Raw genomic sequence first — 22,748 nt, 5'->3', positions numbered from 1 at the left:
TTATAGAACAATAATATTCCATTACATTCATCTACCATAACTTATTTAGCCATTTCCCAACTTATGGATATTCACAAACTTTCTAGTTCTATGCCACTACAAAAAGAACTGCTATAAACATTTTTGTACATGTGGATCCTTTTCCTTTTTTTATAATTTTTTGTAATAGAGGCCCAGTAGAGACACTGCTGCATCAAAAGATATGTACAGTTTGATAATCTTTTGGGCATAGTTCCAAATTGCTCTCTAAAATGGTTGCATCAGTTCATGACTCCATCAACAATGCGTCAATGTCCCTGTTTTCCCATATCCTCTCCAACATTTAGCATTATCTTTTCCTGTCATCTTAGTACGGCCCATTATTGCTCCTGAGCAGCTGGAGTCTCCTGGTTGTTCATGTGACCTGAAAATGAATGATTAGAATTACCTAAGGATCTTTATTCTAAAGGCAAATGGGCATTTAGTCTGCTAAAGAGAAGACAAATGTAGAAATTACAGCTTTATCTAAGATAATTAGAAAATATGAGTTCTTACACGATTTTTTCTATATGGTATAATCAAAGAAGCATAGGAGTCATCATCCCAAAGTTTTCTGGTCATTAACAAGTAAACCTCTTTAAGCCTAATTTTTTTTTAAATCTTTAATTTGCAAATTCAAGATAATACTTAGGATCATAGTATCAAAAGAAGAAGGGATTTTAGAAGTCACATAGTCTAATTTCATGTTCTTAAAAAATGAGAAAACTAAGGCCCAACAGATTAGGGCACTTAATCCACAGTCAAAATCAATTGCAGTGCTGAGACTTAGGTCCTCAGGTGCCAGTATACTTTCTTTGGAATTTTTTTGAACACTAAAGCAAAAGTGACTAATGGTTGTTTTCCTGTTCAATAAACATCATTTATTGATGCATTTACATAATTTCAGCTATTTTGTAAGGAAATTTTAAAATGTTTTTCTTATCAACATTGAATAAATTAGTGTAATTTTATCTAGAAGATTGGTGAGAACATATAAATACATCATAAGCTTGATTAATTTTATCCTTTTGGGGAGTTCATTTTTACTTCTATTTTATTATTTCCAATTAGATTCTTAGAATTTACATCTTATAATCATATCTTTTAACCATTTGTATAATTTTTATATGGTACTAGGTATTCCTATCCATTCTTTGGAAGTGCTGCTCCTATCATGACTAATCCACCTGTAGAAGTTCGAAAAAATATGGAGGTTTTTCTTCCCCAGTCTTACTGTGCATTTGATTTTGCTACTTTGCCTCATCAACTCCAAGATACCTTCTTGAGGTATGTTTATGTGTATAAAGGATTTTAAAAAATTTTTGTTATTTAATTTGTCTGGATTTGGTTTGGTCAATTAGGAGAAAATAGAAAATTTGAATGAGGAAGAATTATTTTAAAAAAGGAAACTGTTGCTTACTCCTAATTTTATATATATATAGTTGAAAAGTTGAAGAAAAACTGGCTCTGTCATTGTTAAAGATCATGTATGCCCTTGGCATGATATCTAACATGTCTATGTCTCAAGATTTTTATCTGGACTGTAGAAGGAGATGCTTTATGTCTAGTTAACAGAAAATTTGAAAGCATTCTCTACTCAAGATAACGCCATTCAAATTTGCACACTTTGAAAAGAAGAATGAGAGAAATTAAAAATTAAAACCTTTAATCAGAAATTAGAAAAAACAAATTGTAAATAATTTTTTCCTTTAAGATATGTAGATCCAGATATTAATAATTATTTATATTTGCTACATGTGCTTTTACTCAAAATGATGATTAGGAAGACATTAAAGAGTTGCGTCATCTCAAGTTGAACTTAGAAAATACAAAACATTTAATTCAGTGAAGTTAAATTTTTATCTTCTTTGATTTTCAACTATGTTCTTGTAAAAAAAATTTTTTTTTCTTTTATCTATAGGTTGCCACTGCTTGTTGAACTATGGCATAAGGACAAAATGGCCAAAGATTTACTTCTAGGAATCGCAAGAATTCAGCTTTCAAATGTCTTAACTTTAGAAAAAACCCGATTTTTAGGTGCTCATGGTGAACAATGTTGGCGTCAAACTTTCAGTGAAAAGATTCCTGTCACAGCAGCACAAGGGTAATATCGTTATTAAACATTCTTCTATTTGGACCAATTACATTTTATTATATTTCTATTTTAATGTAACTTTCCAGTTTGTATATTCAATTTATACCCTTAGAAAACTGTCTAGAGCACCAAGAAGTTAAGTTACCCAGCAGCCTACAGTCAGTATATATTAAGAGGAGGAATTGAACATAGGCTCTGTTTTTGGCTCTGAGGTCAGCTTTTCTATCTTCAGAGTTTAATTTGAAGAGTACATTTTTACATTATAGAATGATAAGATAGGAGACCATTTATTCTCATACAGCACACATTCTACATTAATTAAATTTTTATTGAAGTATAATTTGTCCTACTACTTTCAGAACATGAATGTTAAAAAGTCATAGAAGATACTTTTTATCCCAGCATGCTGCTTCTTAGGAATAAATACACTGTTCTTAAATGTGGCAAATAATTGTCTATCTAATATTAGCTGTAAAGAAAAACAGTTTTGAAAGCTTTAAAAACTATGTTCAATGTAATGACCAGATATTTCTCCAAAGGACCCATGATAAATCAAATTAGTCATCTTCTAATAGAAAAGTAGTAGACACAAGAAACAGAAAGATACATATATTTCTGAATAGGGACACTGGATATATCCATTTTGTTTGATTGCGCTAATGACAAAATGATCAGCAAGATGAGTTGTTGATCTATAATAGTAAAGGGAGTTCTCTGGCATCATTGCCAATTTCCCCATGTCATGTCATCATGGGACAAAAAAAAATCAAGTCGTTCATGTTTTTAGTTGAGAGACTTTACTACCATGAGCTTATTTAAATCTGCTTTATACAATATCCCTAGCCATCGTTCCTATGGTCTTTTACTGACAGAATTTGGCAGGGGCATTGGGGAAGGGATTGCATATATTGTGAAAATGTAACAAAAATCTAGTTTAAACAGGAAAGAAAATTTAATAAATATTTTGTATCTAAAGTTCATGAAGCATGAATTACATTATTCACTGTTTCAAAATTATAATTAAGAACAAGTCAGTTACATATAATTTATACAGAATATAAATTGCAGAGAAGATGGTGATTTCCTTTGGTAGAGTGAATTTCCTTACCTTGAGTTCGCTGTATTGATGAAATCAGAGGTCTATTTTCTGACCATTTCCATTTATTCCTATGCTTCTTAACATTTTGTTTTTAAAATAAAGGGGTGTTGTATTTTCTCAAAAGCTTTTCCCCCAGAGGCAGCTAGGTGGCGTAGTGGATAGAGCACCAGGAAGTCAGGAGGACCTGAGTTTAAATCTGGCCTCAGACACTCAATACTTCCTAGCTGTGTAACCCTGGGCAAGTCAACTTAAACCCCATTGCCTCAGCAAAACAAAACAAAAAACTACAAAAAACAAAACAAAAAAAGCTTTTCTCTCCTACATCTTTCAATATAATTAGATGGTTTTTGTTGTTTTTATTTTTATATTGGTTTATTATGTTTATACTTTTCCTAATACTGTTGTGTTGTTGTTGTTGTTTTTTTAAATTTTGTTAAACATTTCCTAGTTACATTTTAATCTGATTCCTGTTATACTGGGCAGCTTGGAGTCCATGTACAAAGTACTTATCTTTGACCTAGAGCACTAAGAGAGTGTGACTTGCCCACTGACCATACTACCCAGAAACATCAAGAGTGGATCTTCTTGGCTGTTAGGGCTATTCTCTTTCCAGTGCCATGCTGCTTTTCTTCTCCAAGCTGATAGGGGCAGATTAATGATTGTTTCACAGTTCTGAATCTACCAAAGCCATATCTTTCCATTTTGGTTATAGAATGGTGAGATTGAGAATCTCAAATTTGTAAGTGATTCAAATAGAAAGATATATGATAAGGATAAATAAGCCAAAGCATATTACCAGTGATGATAAGGGAACATGGAAACCAAAGAAGAAGGTAAGGTGATTTTCTATCAAGAGCAGACTAAAACAAATGGGCAGCTCATATCTTGTGCTGCTATACCTTAAAGTATTAAAAGAACCATAGTTGAGGCCTTCATGAAAAAATTAAATAAGACTCTATTTTTATTCTCCCAGAGTTTAGTCTAGTTAAAAATCTCTAATTCATTGGGTAGGTCTTCTGCAGAAAGACATGGACAAGAATTATACAGATTAAGAAAGCATGGAGGGCTTTCTGTGGCTGAGGAAATATTCACAGGGACAAGATAATAATTGATCTAAGTAGGTTAAGTAGTTGCTAATGGCTCAATTTTTATTTTTTATCTTTAAGTATTCTATTGTCTCCCATCATTCATTGTGACAATAATAATAATAAATTATATCTCATGGACTCATAAGACTTTTCAAAGATTTATATGTTATAAAAACTTGAGAATCTGGGAAAAATTGACCTAGTTATCTATTCAGTTCTCCTCTCTATTTCCATTTTTTTTCTTATAACTTCTGGAGTCTCTTAAACAGAAATAGCTCAAATTCAGCAATTGTAGAGATTGCCATATGGTGCTAGGTAATATTTGACATATAGGATTTGAATAAAATGTTCATAGAACTTCTTTTGGGAAATCTATAATAGGATTGTATGTCTGTATTTGTCTTTGAATCCAAAATGTCCTGAGGTCTGTCATTCAAGGAAATTGAAATAGGAATGGAAAAGCTGAGGCACAGGTGAAAAGCCAGGGTACTAAATTGGCATTATAATCGCTGAGCCCACTAAAAGGCTACTATAATTTCAACAGCAGTGGTACCAGGACAGTTTCCTCTCTTTGTTTCCTCTCAAACCTCTGCTTCCAAGTAATAGAAAAATTGCAAATAAAAGGGGAAATTGTGTTAAGAATTTTATATTGTGAATTGTAATTTTTTTTTTTAAATTTTGATTTATAGGACAAATAACAAGATAGCAGATCTTTCTTACACATTGACCTTAGAAGATCACGGACTTGTGAAAATACGTGAAATATTAATACCTGAATCATCCCAGGTATATATATACACACATATATGGATATTTACATATATATGAATACATATATATACACATGAATATATACATGTATAAAATATATACACATATAATATGATATTTTTAATTTTATACTGGTCCTTTTAAAGATTCCTATTGTCAATATTTCTTTTTGGTTAAAATATTTTCTCACTATTTCTCCCTAGGGTTTAGCTGCAATTCAACAGAAGCCACTTTCTCCTCAAGCACTTTGTGGTACAGAAACACAGGCAGAGCCTCGAGAAACGCTAGAATACAAAGCAGCCCTGGAGTTAGAGATGTGGAAAGAAATGCAAGAAGATCTTTTTGAAAATCAGGTTATTTGTTTTATGTTGTGTTAAAAACATGTCCTACTTTTATGATGTTTTAGTGCTATCCTTTTGAATAGCACTTTGAATATCCAGTCTCATTTCTGTTCTGGTAGGAGAGAATATTGAGATGCTTTCCACATTTGTTTGATAAAAGAACTGATGTTCAGAAAGGATCAATGAATTGCCCAGGGTCACACAACTAGGATTATGACTTTATGTCCATGTTCCTTCTACTTCATCCCCCACAAAGAAAACCAAGCTATTGCTCTATTTTATGATTGGCCAAACTATTTATATAGCTTACTCTGTAATTGAAAACTGTATGTAGTATTCCTTGTCTTCCTGTACACTTAATTGCCTTGAAATACAGAGCCACAGTGACCAATAGACCAATAGGCCGACCCTTGGCTATGTAGAGATTTTTTGTTGTTTTTGTTGCCTGGCTCTGTGATTTCACTGGTAGAGGGAGCTCCCAGTGAGAAAGCTCCCCTACATTAGTTCTGCCTCTTAGTCTTACAGTTGCCTAAGACCCTGAGGGTTTAAGTGACTTTACTTGTATATGTGTAAAGAATCAGTTAATATGTATCTATATACATACTATGTATGAATGAATTGACTGTTCATTTTGTAAAATGATTATTTGTTTATTATGCAAATGCCACTTAATTAGTCAACTTTAATTTGGTTTTTAAATAGTCTGATAATTTTAATTTTATGATTAAATAAAAACTTCTCCGTATTTTTTCTTTCCAGAATACTTACTATTATTTAAGGAAGTGACCATAGACCATATAGACTATAGACATATGATTATTTAAGGAAGACCATAGTCTTTTGTTAATGTTGGCCTTATTTACTGGGATAGATATATTACTTTACTCAACTAACAAGCAGAGTTACCTTTAGAGAGAATGGTAAAGTAAGAGAAAGTATAATAGATTTAGAGCTGGAAAGAAACTCAGAAGTCATATAGTCTAATCTATTCATTTTTCACATGAGGCAACTGAGTCCAGAGATGTTGTTTAGGGTCATATAGGTTGTAAGTGGCATGTCTAGAATTAGAACCCAGGTCCTTCCCACTCCACCAGAAACTTGCTTTTACTATTTTCAGTAGTTTTTTTCACTTGGTGGCAAATCTCTCCATTCCTTTCTTTATCCATCAAATCCATTTTCCTTGAGCTCTCTTCTTTTCTGCTTTTACATATTTCATTCTTACTAAAGTGGAAACAACTGCTAATTCACTAATGGTATAATGGAAAGCTTTTTTGGGTATTTGTATTTTCATAGGTAGTAAAGCATTTACTCCCATGCCCATCCCCAAAATCTATGCCACCCCCCCAAAATAATTTTGTTCATGTGTAAGCCAGACTTGTCATGTTGGTGATTTGCATTTATATTAATATTGATAATGTTATAATATGTTATATATATTATATACATAGTATATAATATAATAACATAATAATATATTAAGGTTTTATAACTATATGATACATAGTGCTGTCTCCAAAATGAGACTGGTGTTGTAGACTAGGATTTAGGCCAGATATATAGTTTGGGTTTTAGATCAGAACAGTAGATTATCTTAACAGTTAAGAAAAGGAAATGAACTTTGCTTAGGCTGGAAAGAAATCCAGTAAGAATTTAGCTTTGATTAAGTGTGGTGCAGTGTTTTGCTTTTTCTTTTATCATTATGTGATTAAAGGAAGGCAGGATTCCTAACTCTTCATGCCTTGGCTGTTGTATTTAGTCCTCAAAAAGCTATACCAATAGTTCAAGCCTATTTTGAACCAATTAAATCTCTAGTTCCAATACGTTTGACTTGCTAGCCTATTATGCTTGGGTTAGGGTCTTAAGAAAGGCCAGATCAATCCACTTGACAGGAGACGCTTGTAAAAATTGTTCTAGCATAGAAAGCATTATATAATGCAAGGGTATATACCCCTGCCTATTTCTTTTTTGATGGGGTGAACAGTCTTATGATTTTTTAAAAAGTAGTACTTCTCCACTGATAAAGATCTGTGCAGCTATTTTATGACTTAGAGTCTTAGAAAATTATCTAATTCGAGAAGTGAAATGGTTTGTCTGGGATCACATGCCCAGTGTGTGGTCAAGCTAGTGTAGGAAGCTATGCCACTCAGGTGTGCAGTTAATTGCTTTGTTTTTGACCATATAGCTAATAATTGTCACAGCTAACTTTTCAACCTTTGTATTCCAACTTAGCATCATCAAATATTTTAAACTGGAAAGAACTCTTGAGATCACTTAGTCTAGTCTTCTTATTTTATAAATGAGGAGACGACTACAGGAAGGGGAAGTGTCTTGAACAAAGTCATATAGCTAGTACATGGTAAAGCTAGAACTTACTCCAAGCTTAGTGTTCCTTCAGTTAATCCATGCTAACTATATTGTGTCCTGGCATTCTTCTTAAGTTCCATAAAAGGAAACAAAAATAGAAGATAAGGTACCTTATGGAGTACTTTTATGTAAGTGAATACTAGAGAATTCTATTGATTCCTATTATAATTTCAGGTAGACATGTCAAGAGTTTGATTTCATATTCTGGCCTCTCCTAATTCCAGGTCCAGCACCTTTTCTGCTGAGACATTGGAGAGTATTGAATTTAGAATTGGTAAAGATTTGAGTTCAAGTTCAATAATTTGTTATTTATGAATTCTCTGATCATGACAAAATTAGTTAATTTTTCCAAGCTTTAATTGCACATCAGTAAAATGGCAATAAATACTACCGATAGTAGTTGTTGTAGTAGTTCAAATGAAAAAAATGTTTGTAAAGCATTTTGTAAATCTTACAATTATAATGGATTGTCAGGGATAAAAAATTGGATAATCAAACTGACACCTTTCAACTTCATCTAGACCAACTTCATCTAGAAGTTTAATCGATGTAAATTAATTGCCATAACAAGTCATATGACTTACTTGCCAAATGGAGAAAGATAGCTGCTAAAATCAATACAAATTACAAAATAATCTGTAAAATTTTAAGAATGAGCTTCATTAGAATTAGCAAAATATTGTAACAAATATTGCAAGATAATCAGCTGTGAATGACTTGGCTATTTTCATCAATACAATTATTTTAAACAATTTTGAAGATCAAAGGTGCTATCAGCTTCTAGAGAAAGAACTGATATAGTCTGAATACAGATTGAAACATACTTTTTTTTTTAAACTTCCTTTATTTTTCTTGTTTTTTGGGGATGGGAGAGGGAGAGGGGAGAAATGTTCTTTTACAACATTTCTAATTTAAAAATATGTATTGCTGAGTGCACACATATAACCTATATCTAATAGCTTGTCTTTTCTGTAAAGGGGAAATATACTGAGGGAGGAAGAGAAATAGGATTTCAATTTTTTTTTAAAAGAATATTGGGACAGCTAATTGGATTGTACAGTGGATTGAGCACCAGTGTTGAAGACAGGAGGACCTGAGTTCAAATCTGGCTTCAGACACTTAATATTTACTAGCTGTTTGACACTCTGGCTAAGTCATTTAAACCCAGTTGCCTCCCTCTTCCCCCCCCCCCCAAGAAAAAAGAATGTTAATTTTTACATGTCATTGGGGAAAAAAAATTAAAATGGAAAAAAAATTAATTTAAGAAAAGGGTGCTCATTCAGTAGTATCAGCTTATAGAACAAAATATAGGAAGTATAAAGAAAGCATTCTAAAGAAAATGTGGAAAAATATTCAACTAGATAAGGTCCTACCAGAGTCATTCAGGATTGAAAAGAAAAAGAAGGGCTTACAAAATGTAAAAGATTTACAAAATCCATTTTAATAAATGTTTTCTCCATTAAGGATTGTGGAACTTAGACCGTAAAATCAGTCTTTAAGGTGCCATTAAAAGAGGTAGAAATAGCGCTAAAGTTAACAAAGATGGCAAAAGCAGCTGTTCATCTTGTCAGTTATTGATAGAGCAACAATAAGTTGTTGATCAGTGATGTTTTGCCCCATCCCCTACCCCCAAATAAAATATTGAAAGGTTTGAGATTTTTCTTCTACACCTTTAAAATCTTCCTCCTGAGTATTTTTTTTTTTTAATTAATTCTTCAGCGAACTCATAATTGAATTACTTCCATCTATAGATGATAGAAGTGACTCAATTGTGAGTGCATTCAATTGGAGAAATTAGGTAACTTTGCTATGAATAGAGCTAATCATAAGTGCTAATATAAAGTGTCTGGAGAAGGAAGGCACAAAAGATGTGGGGAAACAAATTTCAGATTTTATCAATATCAGCAGGGAGGGTATTGGGTATCAAGGGTGTTGATCAATCAATAACTTAATAACTACTGATTTATGTGCCTCCTTTGGCTTCCGCACAGAATCTTTTATAATCAGTTCTATATGAATTGTAGGGGAATGAGCAGCAATTCTTCAGCGATATTCAATAATGTACCACATCTTTACCATTTCAAAATAAACTAAAAAATGTAGAGAATATAAAATCCCATTGTGATTGTTGTTTGTTGATTATTTTAAAAGTACTTAAAGCAGTAGACCAGAACACCATTTACAAGACTCTTTTACAGCAAGATGTGTGTATGTATGTCTGTGTATAGACATAATACACATATGGATATATATTAAGTGCTCTCTCTCTCTCTCTCTCTCTCTCTGTATGTATATATATATATAGAGAGAGATATGTGTATATATATATACACATACACACACACACACACACACACACACACACACACATGCTTGTAGATAAATAGATTTGTGAGGTCCATGTAGGGCAAGAGCAGGCTGTAATTTAAGAAACTGTTTAAAACAGGAGTAAAGAATATTATCTAGAAATTGAATGAAATAAAAAGAAAATTGACAGGTTATCTGGCAAGATTTGGGAATGACAAGTGGACAGCAAGAATATCCCACTGGTTGGTAGAAGAAAGCAAGGAAGTCTTCCAACATATAAGCTATACTGTTTTATGATGAATCTTTAGGAGAACATGGTCTTGAGTTCTAGGATGAATGGGAATGGATGGCATTCTATATCCAACACAATGAGGTCACAGATTTGAATGTGCTATTTAATAACTAACACTTATGTATTAAGTGTTTTTTCCTCCCTATGCTACTTCTGCCTCTTAAATACACAAGATAGTTAGACTTCATTTCTCTGGCAGTTCTTACTGTTTCCACAAGATCTGAATATTTGTGCACTTGTATTGATTATATTACTTTGTCGTTCTTTATTTTATTTAACCAGCATATATATAGCATTATATAATTTTCTTTCCTTTTAACAGAATGTTTTATCACTTTTCAAATGACAATGAAGGGCAGCTAAGTGGTACAGTAGATAGAGCATCAGCCCTGGTGTTAGGAGTCCCAGAGTTCAGATATGACCTCAGATGCTTGACGTTTGTTACCTTTGTGATCCCTGGCAAGTCACTTAACCTCTATTGCCTTACCCAAAAAAAAAAAAAAAAAAAAAAAAAAGGATAATAAAAAATGTTGGTGAATCAGCTCAGCAAATGTCTGTTTAATTCCTACTTTGTACACAGAATGAGCTAGGATCTGGGGACATAAAAACCAAAGTGAAAAATTGTTTTTCTGTTTACAAGGAACATAAATCCCACACACTCCATCTCAAGATTTCTAGGGCTACTTCAGGGATTACAAAAATAGGACCAAGGAAATTGGGCTAGGATTAATTTCCTTTTTCCTCTAGGTCTGTTTCAGAGGACTGCTAAGAATTTAGGATTACTTGCTCAAAATAAGTTTCTCTATAATACTAATGTTATATATTTAAAAATGAAAGACTTTATGCTCTGCTGAATGATGCTTACGAAAATTCTTACACTATTTTTTAAAAGTTTGAGTTAGAATGCTTAAGAAAATCTTTGGGAGATAAGTGTTTAACATTTAGCTTCAATAGAGCTACTTGATTTTATTCAATATTGTTTTTATTTCTTTTTAATAGCTGAAAAAGAAGGAACTAGCTCACATGCAGGCTCTTGCAGAGGAGTGGAAGAAAAGGGATAGAGAAAGAGAATCATTAGTAAAGAAAAAGGTAATTAAAATATTTATGAACTGTTCTGTAGTAAGCATATTTGGAACTGTACATCTTTTCTCATCATTTTTGAGTCTTTTTTGTCTGAAAAAGTGAATTAGATTATTCTGTTATCTGATTATTTCTCTGAATTGTAAAGTGTTTAGTTGTCTGTAATAAATTATATATAACCTTTCTTGCACAAATAAGTTAATCTCTAGATAACCTTGAAATGGATTTAATGACATTCATTTGAAATGTATGACTAGATAAAAAACAAAGTCTTCTACCAATCAAGTCCATTTTTCAAAAACAAAATTTTATTCTGGTAATTTTTTTTTTTTCCTTTTCACAGTATTGGGTATATGTTTGCATTTTGAATTAAATTTTTGGCTTAATTTGTATATATTTCTCAACTTGTATACACTTGTATAAAATAAACTGTTTTTACTTATACATCTTTGATTTCCTACATTAGTAAGGTTGTTAAACTGAGGGAATGTTATAGACATCACATATTCATTTCACAAAGAATTTGATCTGTCTTCTTTGATTTCCTTATGAATAAAATGTTGAAATATAGGTTGAATGATATAACTGTTAGGGGAATTCACAGCTTGGTTAAATAGTTTTACCAAACTGGTATTTATTAATAGCTTTATTTCAAACTTGGGTTTGAGTTTATTTCAGCTATTTATTTAGTAGCTTTAACTCAGTGCAATGGGGATCTATCCTTGACTTTTAATATATAGAATTGGTGTCTTATAAAATCTTAGATTTAGAACTAACCTTAGAAGCCATCAAATCCAGCCTCCTTTTTATGAAGAATCCCCTTTGACATCTCTAGCATATTGTTCAAGTACTTCAGTAGACCCAATGACAATATTTAGATGAAAAATCCATTCCATTTTTTTGATGATAATCTGATTGTTAGAAATTGTTTATCATACGCTTTAAAACTTTCTTTGTTTTTCTTGGGTTTTTATGGATGTTTTCTTTTGTAACATGTCTAATGTGGAAATTGTGTTTTGTATGACTTCATGTACATGATATTATATTGTTTGCTTTCTTAAGGATTAAGGAATGAGTGGGGAAAAAAAAGGAAGATTTGAAACACAAAATTTTTAAATTAATTAAAATTTTTAAATGTAATTGGGAAATATTTGATGAAATAAAAATGTGGCAAAAGTTATGCTTTATATTAAGCTGAGATAAGTCTTTCATATATTGATGGTTTTCTATATTTTGGTTAACACATTTTAAAGCAACAGTTAAAAATTAATTTTTAATGCCAAGGGATCTAGAAATTGTGTTATATGGACACAATGGTTAAGAAAACAATTGTATTTAGGCTGAAAAGAAGATTAAACTAGATTCATAATAATAATTAACCATGATACCATAATGTGTGTGAAAATCTTAAATATTTAAAAATATGAACTCATAAATGTTTAAGAATGGGATCTAAGTTTGTTTGGAGCTTCAAATGAATCTTATAAATAGTGAACATTTTAGCTCCAACTTAAGAAAGAAATTGCCAATTAGAACGGTTCATCATTTTAATGAATTTGCTTCATGGAGTGTTGGAGTCTCCATCACCAGAGATCTAATTGGACAGTGTATGATCAACTATTTGTCAGATATGCTTTAGGAATAATTATTTAATTGAATAACTTCCAATATTTCTCTTCTAGATCTGAATTTCTGTGTTTCTAAGATTTATATAAAGCTTATTAATATATATACATATATATATATATCTTTAAAATTTCTTAGGAAAATAACATTAATTTTTAAAATATAATTTTCAGGTAACAGAATACACTATTTTGGAAGGAAAACTTCAGAAAACTTTAAATGACCTAGAAAAGCGTGAACAACAGCTTTCCAATGCAGAATCAGAGGTATATTATCCATATACTTAATTTCAAAAGAGCACGTATCAGTGTATATGTAGCATGCTTTATTGTAATCTGGATTTCTAACAGTATATCAGTCTTTGAGATTTCCCCATGGACATATTGTCCTCGTCTGAGTTGCTATTTTGGTCTTCACTGTTAACATGGTAACTTTCCATGGTTGGCTTCTTTTCTGTTTCTTGTTCATTTTCTTTTCTTCTCTTTTTGTATTTCCTTTTTTGTGCCTTTTATGATCACTTTCTGCTCCTGGGATAAAGGGGATGTTGTCCCAAGCTTTCCAGCTCTGATCCTTGGCTTTGAGCACAGGGGCTCCTTATGTTTGGTGTCTTGCTCACAGTAGGCAGTGGCACTTTCTGCCCTCCAGGAAACTGCCTGGTTTCCTAGTTTGGCATTTTGTTTTCTGAGTTGGGACTAGAGGCTGCCCCGCTGGTCTGCTTCACTATTGAGCCAGGACTGAGGGTCTCAGTTGTTGATCTGCTGTGATTAAGATCCCCTCACTGGTTTTCCTGGAAACTGTCTGAGCTGGATTGAACACCCTTTTCAACCCAGTGAAATTTTTCTTAAAATTCTTCTAATCTCTCTTGAGCTGGAGAGTGGTTTCATGCCATCAAATTCTGTTCAGAGGCTTGGTTTCATGTAGTTTTCTAGGGAAACTCAGATTACTAACAGTATAAACAAAATTATTGTGTTAGCATTCAAAATATATTTTCTGTTTGGTGATAAGAAATAAGTGAAATAGTTATTTTTAATACGAATAACTAATCTTTCCTTTACAATTCAATAGAAGCACTGTGGGCTTTTATTTTTTTGGAATAAGGAAGAATTAACAAATGAGAGAGGTTGAAAAAGAGGAAATTACAGGTTAAATATGAAGTAATTTATATTTCTAGTTCTTTTACAAATTATCTTTTACTAAACAAGAAAATTCATGAAAAAGTTGGCCAAATGAGCCACCATCTTTAGAGAAAGTTGAAGAGAGCAAAGTTTAAAGTAGTCTTATAGACCTATTTTGTTCTTATGGTAAATAAAAAATATTTTCTTCTCTTATTAAAGAGAAGCAGCAGCCTCCTGATAATTATAGTTTCTAGTACAAAAAGCAGACAGAAGATTGTAATATCATTACAAATTATCTGATAAGATAGTGTAACTGTGAACTGTGAAGGTGGCTTCTGGAAGATGAGTATATTTTGCAGTGTCTGGACTAGCTCTCTGGAGGATCTTGGTACCAGCCTGAGTCCTTGATCTTAGGAGAGGAGTGAAGAAGCGGAACTCACATGGATAATCAACTATGGAATCCATTTATTTCTAGTTCTCTCACCCTTAAATATCCTAAATACCCTTACATAACTACAGCACACTGCGCATGTGCCAACTATACTAGGCATGTGCCAACTATAGGATGCTGAACATACAGGGGCACATAAACACCTTGCTATTATTATATAGATGCATCCTTGATGCATGTATCTCTACTTCAATTATAACACAGATTGTCACACCCCCTGACTTCTCAGTAAGGTTGAGAAGTCCCCAAGGAAAGATGAGAGCCAAATCAAATGTTTTCGGCAGGTTCCTTCTGGGCTGAAAGGTCACCCAGAGTTCCTCCACTATCTGTGGTCCTCTACAATATTTAACATGTAAAACCCCTAAAATTGACAAAATTGTTAACAAATGTTGACAAAGTAACAATTGAGGAAAAAATAAGAAAAATATAAACTGAGTATGATATTTACTGTAGCTAGGTTTAGAGTTTTGCTTTAGTTCCTTTCAAAATAATTTTGAAAGAGTTGTGTGTTCTGTCTCTCAGAAAGAAAAAAATAGATTACTGCTGTCAAAGCAATAGATGTATAGTCTCAGAATGCAGGCACATTCCCTAAAATCCACATAATTATTTTATACAGGGCAGTTCAAAGTATGCTAAATGCTTTTTTTTTTTTTTTTAACTAGAAGGTTTTAAGAAATATGATATATTGTTTTAGAAAAAACTTTATTTTCATCTTCAAATAATCCTTATGATTGGGTTGAAATGATTTTTTTCCTCAGATGAATAGTAATAAGATGACCCACTTTCCCTAAAATTAGGCAGATAATCTAGTTAATTTTCCTGTTCTACTTTCCTCTCTGATCATATTAGCAACATGAGATAATTTCAAAAGGATATATGTAGGTTTCAGTGTTTATATGTTATTTTTAAATATTACCATATATACTTTTTATAAATGCTAATTCAGTTGATAGAGTAACTGTATTCAAAATGGGTGAATATGTGTTTGTTTTCATGTATGTTTTACAGAAAGGATTAAAACATAGTGTGAAAGGATAAATATTTGAGATAGAAAAAGTGGCAGATAACAAAGTTTTGAAGAGTGGCTAAATAAATCCAATGTCCTTTAATTTGTGATAAAATAATGAGCCAGGAAATAATAGAGATGATTTCTGAAGTAATGATTAGTAGTTTTTAATTTTTCAGGCAATTAAAATCCTTTAGTTCTGAAAGAGGAAGTGACAGGATGAAAACCACTATAGTAGGATGAAAATTTTTCCTAAATGACTTTCCAGGAATAGAATGTGTTTTGGGCAGAGATAATAATACTGCTGATAGCAAAGACAGTGTGATTCCTATCCTATTCTCAGCTCTTCATGAGTAAGAGAGGCCAACTACTCATTCAAGGGAGAATAGAACATAAAGTCTAAATGGAAATCACATCTAATCTCATGTCTCCCTATTCATTTCTGCTGCAAGTCTACATTTCTACCCTTCTAAGCGTGAATTTTATCAAAGGATATTACTTTGGTAGGTTTTTGTTCTTTCTGTGATAAATGGGAGAAGATGCCATAGTTGATAGTTTTGTTTTGTTTTGTTTTTTATCCCCAAGTTGTTTCTAGGCTAAGCTGTTTGAGATCAATGTTGAGTAGATTGTTATTTATCCCTTATTTATCAATCTTTCAATAAGTATTTATTATATACCAGCCATTATATTTGGATACAGAAAGGGGCAAGAAATAGTCTTTACCCTTGAGATGCTTAACACTATATAATTAAATTTAGCTTATAAATGTTAGTCAAATGACATATTTTAAACCTCTAGCTTTTGGAAACCTGATAGATGTTTTGATTCTGAGAAGTTGCCTCATATGTTTACTATTTTATTTATTTTATTGGGCTCTTGTTTTTATCCAAAAAGATTTCAGGAATCGCTTCTTTAGATCCATCTGTTGAATAAATAAATGCTTATTAAAAAAAAAAAATCCTCTGCGGTTATCACAGATCCTAATATTCATTCAGCCTTGGTTTTACTTTATTTTTTCAGAAGGGATTTTTTAGGGGTTACAGTAAGCTTGTCCAAAAGTCAAGCATTTTCCAGTCCAAGGAGGAGAATATTCTTTGTCAAATAGATTTTACATTCTTTTATGCCACAGTGGACTTTTATAATAAGAACATTGTTTTTTTTTTTTTAATTTTATTATAGCTTTTCATTTACAAGACATATGCATAGGTGTTGCATTGGCCCTTACAAAACCTTCTGTTCCAACTTTTCCCCTCCTTCCCCCTACTCCTTCCCCTAGATGGCAGATAGTCCAATACATGTTAAATATGTTAAAGTATATGTTAAATACAATATATAGATACATATTTATAGTTATTAACAAGAACATTGCTGAAGAGGATTAATTTCTTCATCATTAAGGACTTTTTTTTTTTTTTTTACAATTTTTTATATATGTCATGTAAAGGTTTATGCAATATTATATAGAATAAAGTGGAATGTATTTGAATTTATGTTCATAAAGCTTTTATTGGAAGTTTTATTGCTGTTTATTTCAGAGAACAAAAAAAGTTTCCTGAGATTAGTGATATTTCCCAGTTAAGGGAGGGTGACAAATGTGGTTTCGTAATAGAAGTATTCTCTTAACTATGGGAAGATGGGTTATGTATTATGTCCCAGGGGAAACTGGATTCTTTAGAAACACCCAAAGACAAACATACCAGAAGAAACAGTGTTAAAACCAAAGAGTATCAACTATAGACTCCTCCTTTCTAGTCCAAGAGTATAAAAAATTTTTTTTAATTAAAAAAAAAAAAAATCAGAATCCTGTGGAGGTTCTGAACAGAGTAGGCTCAGATAGGTGGAAGGCTAAACATGTAAACACTTAGGTCCTTTAGTAGAAGCAAGTTTCAGACTAGTAACCATTGCAAGCCCAGCCCTGAAGCTTCAGTCTCAACAAGAGACAGAACCAAAGTTCATGATAATGAGAAACAGTATACTAAAAATCCTAAGATGCAACTAATGGCAACACTTTGGCAAACGATTAAATCCTTAAACACATACTACAAAATAGAAAAGAGAATTAATGCATTTTTTTTTAAACTTAAAAGCCAGCAAAAGCAAATCCAAATTAAACACAAAAGGAGATGCAGAAAATTAGAAGAGTAAAAGTAGTTAAACAAAAAGACTATAATAATGATGAAAATAGCAGTTGTTTCTCTGTAAAACTAACAAAATTCATAAGCTTTTAGTTAACAAGATTGAAAAGGAGAGGGCAGAAAAAATCACATTAACAAAATAGCAAGGGAACAAGATGAAATCACAACACTAAAAAAAAATAAAAAGAAATATCAGAACTTATATATAGTTATATACTAATACAACTTTAGAATATACATATAAAAATAGAAGAGTTACTTTCAAAAATTTAAAATACTCAGTCTCAGAAAAGGAAATAAAAATTACTACAGAGGGGGAAAATCCTTATTCTGATGGATTTACAAAATACTATAAAATTTTTAAAGAAAAATTAATACCAGCACTATATAGTACACTACTCTATTTTCAAAAGCTGAAGAAAAATTTTTACTAGAGTCCTTTTATTAGATCAGTATAGTGTCAATATTTAATTCAGAGAAGGATAAAGTACAGAACTATGGATCAATATAACTAAAGATTGTTGAAAAAAATTAATATAAAATCCTCTCAAATGGATTGTAGAAATTTATCCTAGATTCATTCATTATGACAAAGTTGGATTTATTCTAGCCATGTAAAGGAAAATGTTCATTATTGGAAAATCAACATAATTTGTGCAGAATGCCTTTGACAAAGTAAACTTTCATTTATATTAAAAATCCTGCAAAGTATAGTCAAAGGAAGAACTTTTTTTTTTAAGTATCAAAAATCAAAAGCAAACATCATATGAAATAGAAGATCCCTAAAAGCTTTTCCAGTAAATAACAGAAATAAAGGAAGGTTACCTACTCTCCCTATTATTAATGGATATAATTCTATAAGCTCTAGCAATAACAAAATAAGGGAGAAACTAAAGGCCTAATGATAGGCAAGAGAGTTAAGTTTATACCTATTGACTAATGACATGAAAGTTGACTTTTAAAAATTCATTGAAATCTGCAAAGATACTAATTGAGACAGTTGCTTTAATAAAGTTGTAATCTACAAAATAAGCTCATAAAAAGCAGCAGAATTACTGTGAATTTTGACAAAATCCAAGAGTCAGTAATTTGAGAAATTCCATCCTAAATAAATGTGAAATTCATAAATCATCTACCAAAACACACAAAATTACATCTATAGAGTCATTTACAAAGTGTCTTTTATACCTAGAAAACAACTTAGCTAGAGGAATCATCAAGTGCTAATGGGTGATCCATAGCAATGTAATTAAAAAAGATAATATTACCAAAGTTAGTTTTTACTTTTAATGCAATCCCAGTCAAACTAATACTTTAAAAAACTCATTAATATATAACAAAATTCATTTAAAGATACAGAAGATCTAGAAAATAAAGGGAAATAATAAAAAGGAGATAGGAATGAAGGAAAAATAACACTTCAGTTATAAAGCAGTAATCATCAAAAATCACTTGGTATTAGTTTAAAAATAATAGAAAAATAGATCATTTAAACACAGTACACAAGGGAGAATCCAAAAAAAAAAAAATGAATTTTATAACCCAGTATCTGATAAACCTTGAATACAAGTTAACCTAATTCCCTATTTGATGAAAACGTCTGAAAAGCAATCTGATAGAAATTTTAGACTAACAGCTAAAACAATATTCCATAATGAATTTAAAATTACCTATTGTTGAATGTTTTTAAAAAGAGAAGCAAACCATATACCTTTTATAAACAAGAGATGAAAGAAAATAGAAATGAAAAAAGATAACCCTTTATCTCAAGAATCTGACAGTCTACTGAAGTAGACAACATGCAAATAAAATAAATATACAAACAAAGCAAATTATATGCATGATAGATAGGAAATAATTAACAGAGGGAAGGCAACAGAATTAAGCCTTGTGGGGAAAATTTCCTATAGAAGTTGGGATTTTGTTTAAGACTTAAAGGAAGTCAGGGAGATCACTCAGCAAAAATGAGGAAGGAGAACACTCCAGAATGGGGTAACAAAGAAAATATCCAGAGCTAGGAGATATAGAGTGTCTTGTTCATGTAGCAGTTAAAAGACCAGTGTCACTGGATTGAGGAGTATATGTCAGGGAATAAAGATTAAGAAAACTGGAGGTTGGAAGTAGAGTAGGTCATAAAAGATTTTCAATGCCAAACAGAGCATTTTGTATTTGATCCTACAGGCAATGGGGAGCCACCAGAATTAATTGAGTACGGGCGTGACTTAGTCAGATCTGTGTTTTAGGAAACCTTGGTAGCTGAATGGAGAATGAGTGGTAGAGAGAGATTTTGTTATTCAGTCATTTCAGTCATGTCTAATTCTTTATGACTTTATTTGGGGTTTTCTTGGCAAAGATACCAGAGTGGTTTGCTATTTCCTTTTCCATTTCATTTTATACATGAGAAAACTGAAGCAAACAGTCACACAAATATCTGAGGCCAGATTTGAATTCAGGATGATGAATCTTTCTGACTCTAGGTCCAGCACTAGCCACTGTACTACTTAAGTGTGGTCAGACTTAAGCACAGGTTATCACAGTTATCCAGGCATGATGTAATGAGGGCCTACACTAGAGTACAGTCAGAGGAGGAAGAAGCTGTGTTTGAGGACTGCTGTAAAGACTTTAGCAGCGGATTAGATTTGGGAGGGAAAGGGAGGGGTAAGAAATGGTAAGAAGTCCAAGATAACCCCTAGATTGTGAGCCTGGGGAACTAGGAGGATGATAATAGGAAAGGTGGGAGCAGGGAGGATTTAGGAGGAAAGATAGTGAATTCTGTTTTAGATATGTTTATTTAGAATGACTAATGGGCAAAAAATCCAAGATGTTAGAAAGACAATTGGAAGTATGAGTTTGGAGATCAGCAGAGGAATTGGGCCAGTATATATGTAGATGTGAGATAATAGTTAAAATCATAGGAACATATGAAATCACCAAGTAAAGTAGCATAGAGGGAAAAGAGAAGAGGACTCAGGGGAACACATGGTTAGAGAATGTGAGCTGGAGGAGGATCCAGCAAAGGAGAGTGAAAGGAATGTGAAAAGAAATAATCAGAGAGATATGAAGAGTACCTGAAAAGGGATGTGTGTGTGTGTGTGTGTGTGTGTGTGTGTGTGTGTGTGTGTGTGCATGTACTCAACATTTAGTGTCTGTCACATAGTAGATAATAAATGTTTATTAGATTAGAACATCAGATTATAAACATACATATGACTAAAAACTATTTCCTAATAAGTATTCAAAGGATATGAACAAAGAATTTTCAGAAAACAATTGGAAACTATTATTAACCACATGAATGAATGCTGCAGTTCATTAATGATAAGAAAAATGTAGTTCTGAACAACAGAGGTTTTATCTCTCAGCAAATTGGCAAAGATGACAAAAGTTGAAAAAAGTAAATGTTGGAGGATTGTGGGAAGATAGACACATTAGTGCATTGTTGGTGGAGTTGTGAATTAATATAAGCAATTTGGAATTATGCAAAAAAAGTGACTAAAATATCTGTTCTCTTTGACTCAGAGATTCCACAAGTTGGCATATACTTAAAGCAAGTTATTGTTAGAGAGAAATCCTCTTTTAAACAGAAATATTTATTATGATAATAATAAAAATGACAGTTAACATTTATATAACATTTTTGATCTTGCCAACAAACTTATTTAGGTGGCTGCTAGAATCATCCCCATTTTATAGATGAAAAATCTGAACCTGGCAAGTTAACATATTCAACCCACACAACAAAATGTCTGAGGCATGATTTGAACTCAGGTCTTCCTGACTTCAATTCTAGCATTCCTACCACTGCATCAACTAGCAATATTTTTTGTAGAATTGCAAACAAAGTAGATGCTCTAAATGTGGTAATTGCCAAACAAACTGTAGTACATGAATGTTATAAAATATCATTGTACTGTAAAAATTACAAATTTGATAAATGAAAAGATTTATATGTACTGATAAATAGTGAAGTAAACAAACCACAGAAAATAATACACACAATAACTACAAATGGAAAAACAGTTACAAAACAATTGAAAGTGAGCATTGAAGATTTACAGAGAATGATTCTGGTTCCAGAAGAGATATGAGAATGCATCCTTCTTTCACCCAATTCCTTTGCAGAGATGAGAGGGGCAAGATGTGAAACAATGTGCATATATTTTCAGCCTTTTTCAAAGTATGGATTGGTTTTGCTGTTTGCTTTTTCTCTTCTTCCTATATCTTGTTTTTTTTTTCCTTTAAAAATTATTCTTTCTAATGACATATCTTTCTGGGAGGAGTTAAGAGCTTGAATATTGAAAATTTTTGTTTTTACAGCTTCAGCTTTTCAGAAGTTTTCATCAAATAGGGAGTTAGGTTAGCTTGTATTCAAGGTTTATCAGATACTGGGTTATGAAATTTATTGTTTTTTTATTTTTATTTTGGATTCTCCCTTGTGTACTGTGTTTAAATGATCTGTTTTTCTATTATTTTTAAACTAATGCCAAGTGATTTTTGATGATTACTGCTTTATAACTGAAGTGTTATTTTTCCTTTATTCCTATCTCCTTTTCATTATTTCCCTTTATTTTCTAGATCTTCTGTATCTTTAAATGAATTTTGTTATATATTAATGAGTTTTTTAAAGTATTAGTTTGACTGGGATTGCATTAAAAGTAAAAACTAACTTTGGTAATATTATCTTTTTTAATTACATTGCTATGGATCACCCATTAGCACTTGATGATTCCTCTAGCTAAGTTGTTTTCTAGGTATAAAGAACACTTTGTAAATGACTCTATAGATGTAATTTTGTGTGTTTGGGTAGATGATTCCCACGTAATTTATGAATTTCACATTTATTTAGGATGGAATTTCTCAAATTACTGACTCTTGGATTTTGTCAAAATTCACTCAACATATGTAGTAGAAAAGTTTTCAGGTAGCTTATAGATTCTAATCTATCCCGTTATTCTTCATT

The 22,748-nt window shown here is 31.8% G+C and overlaps 1 protein-coding gene across 1 annotated transcript in view; it reads left to right on the top strand.

Moving 5' to 3' along the window:
• The window catches only part of CEP120 (centrosomal protein 120), a 101,157-nt gene that overhangs the window by 53,627 nt on the left and 24,782 nt on the right, over window positions 1–22,748 (top strand). The window contains exons 10-15 of the mRNA XM_051998037.1: window positions 1,156–1,305; window positions 1,940–2,122; window positions 4,990–5,086; window positions 5,275–5,424; window positions 11,375–11,464; window positions 13,255–13,347. Of these exons, the coding sequence (XP_051853997.1) occupies window positions 1,156–1,305; window positions 1,940–2,122; window positions 4,990–5,086; window positions 5,275–5,424; window positions 11,375–11,464; window positions 13,255–13,347 (763 nt within the window). The remainder of the gene's footprint in view (window positions 1–1,155; window positions 1,306–1,939; window positions 2,123–4,989; window positions 5,087–5,274; window positions 5,425–11,374; window positions 11,465–13,254; window positions 13,348–22,748) is intronic.

The sequence above is a fragment of the Antechinus flavipes genome, chromosome 1 (genome assembly GCF_016432865.1).
Source record: "Antechinus flavipes isolate AdamAnt ecotype Samford, QLD, Australia chromosome 1, AdamAnt_v2, whole genome shotgun sequence".
NCBI lineage: Eukaryota > Metazoa > Chordata > Mammalia > Dasyuromorphia > Dasyuridae > Antechinus > Antechinus flavipes.
Note: the sequence above shows the minus strand (reverse complement) of the source record. Positions and strands in the feature narration are given on the sequence as shown.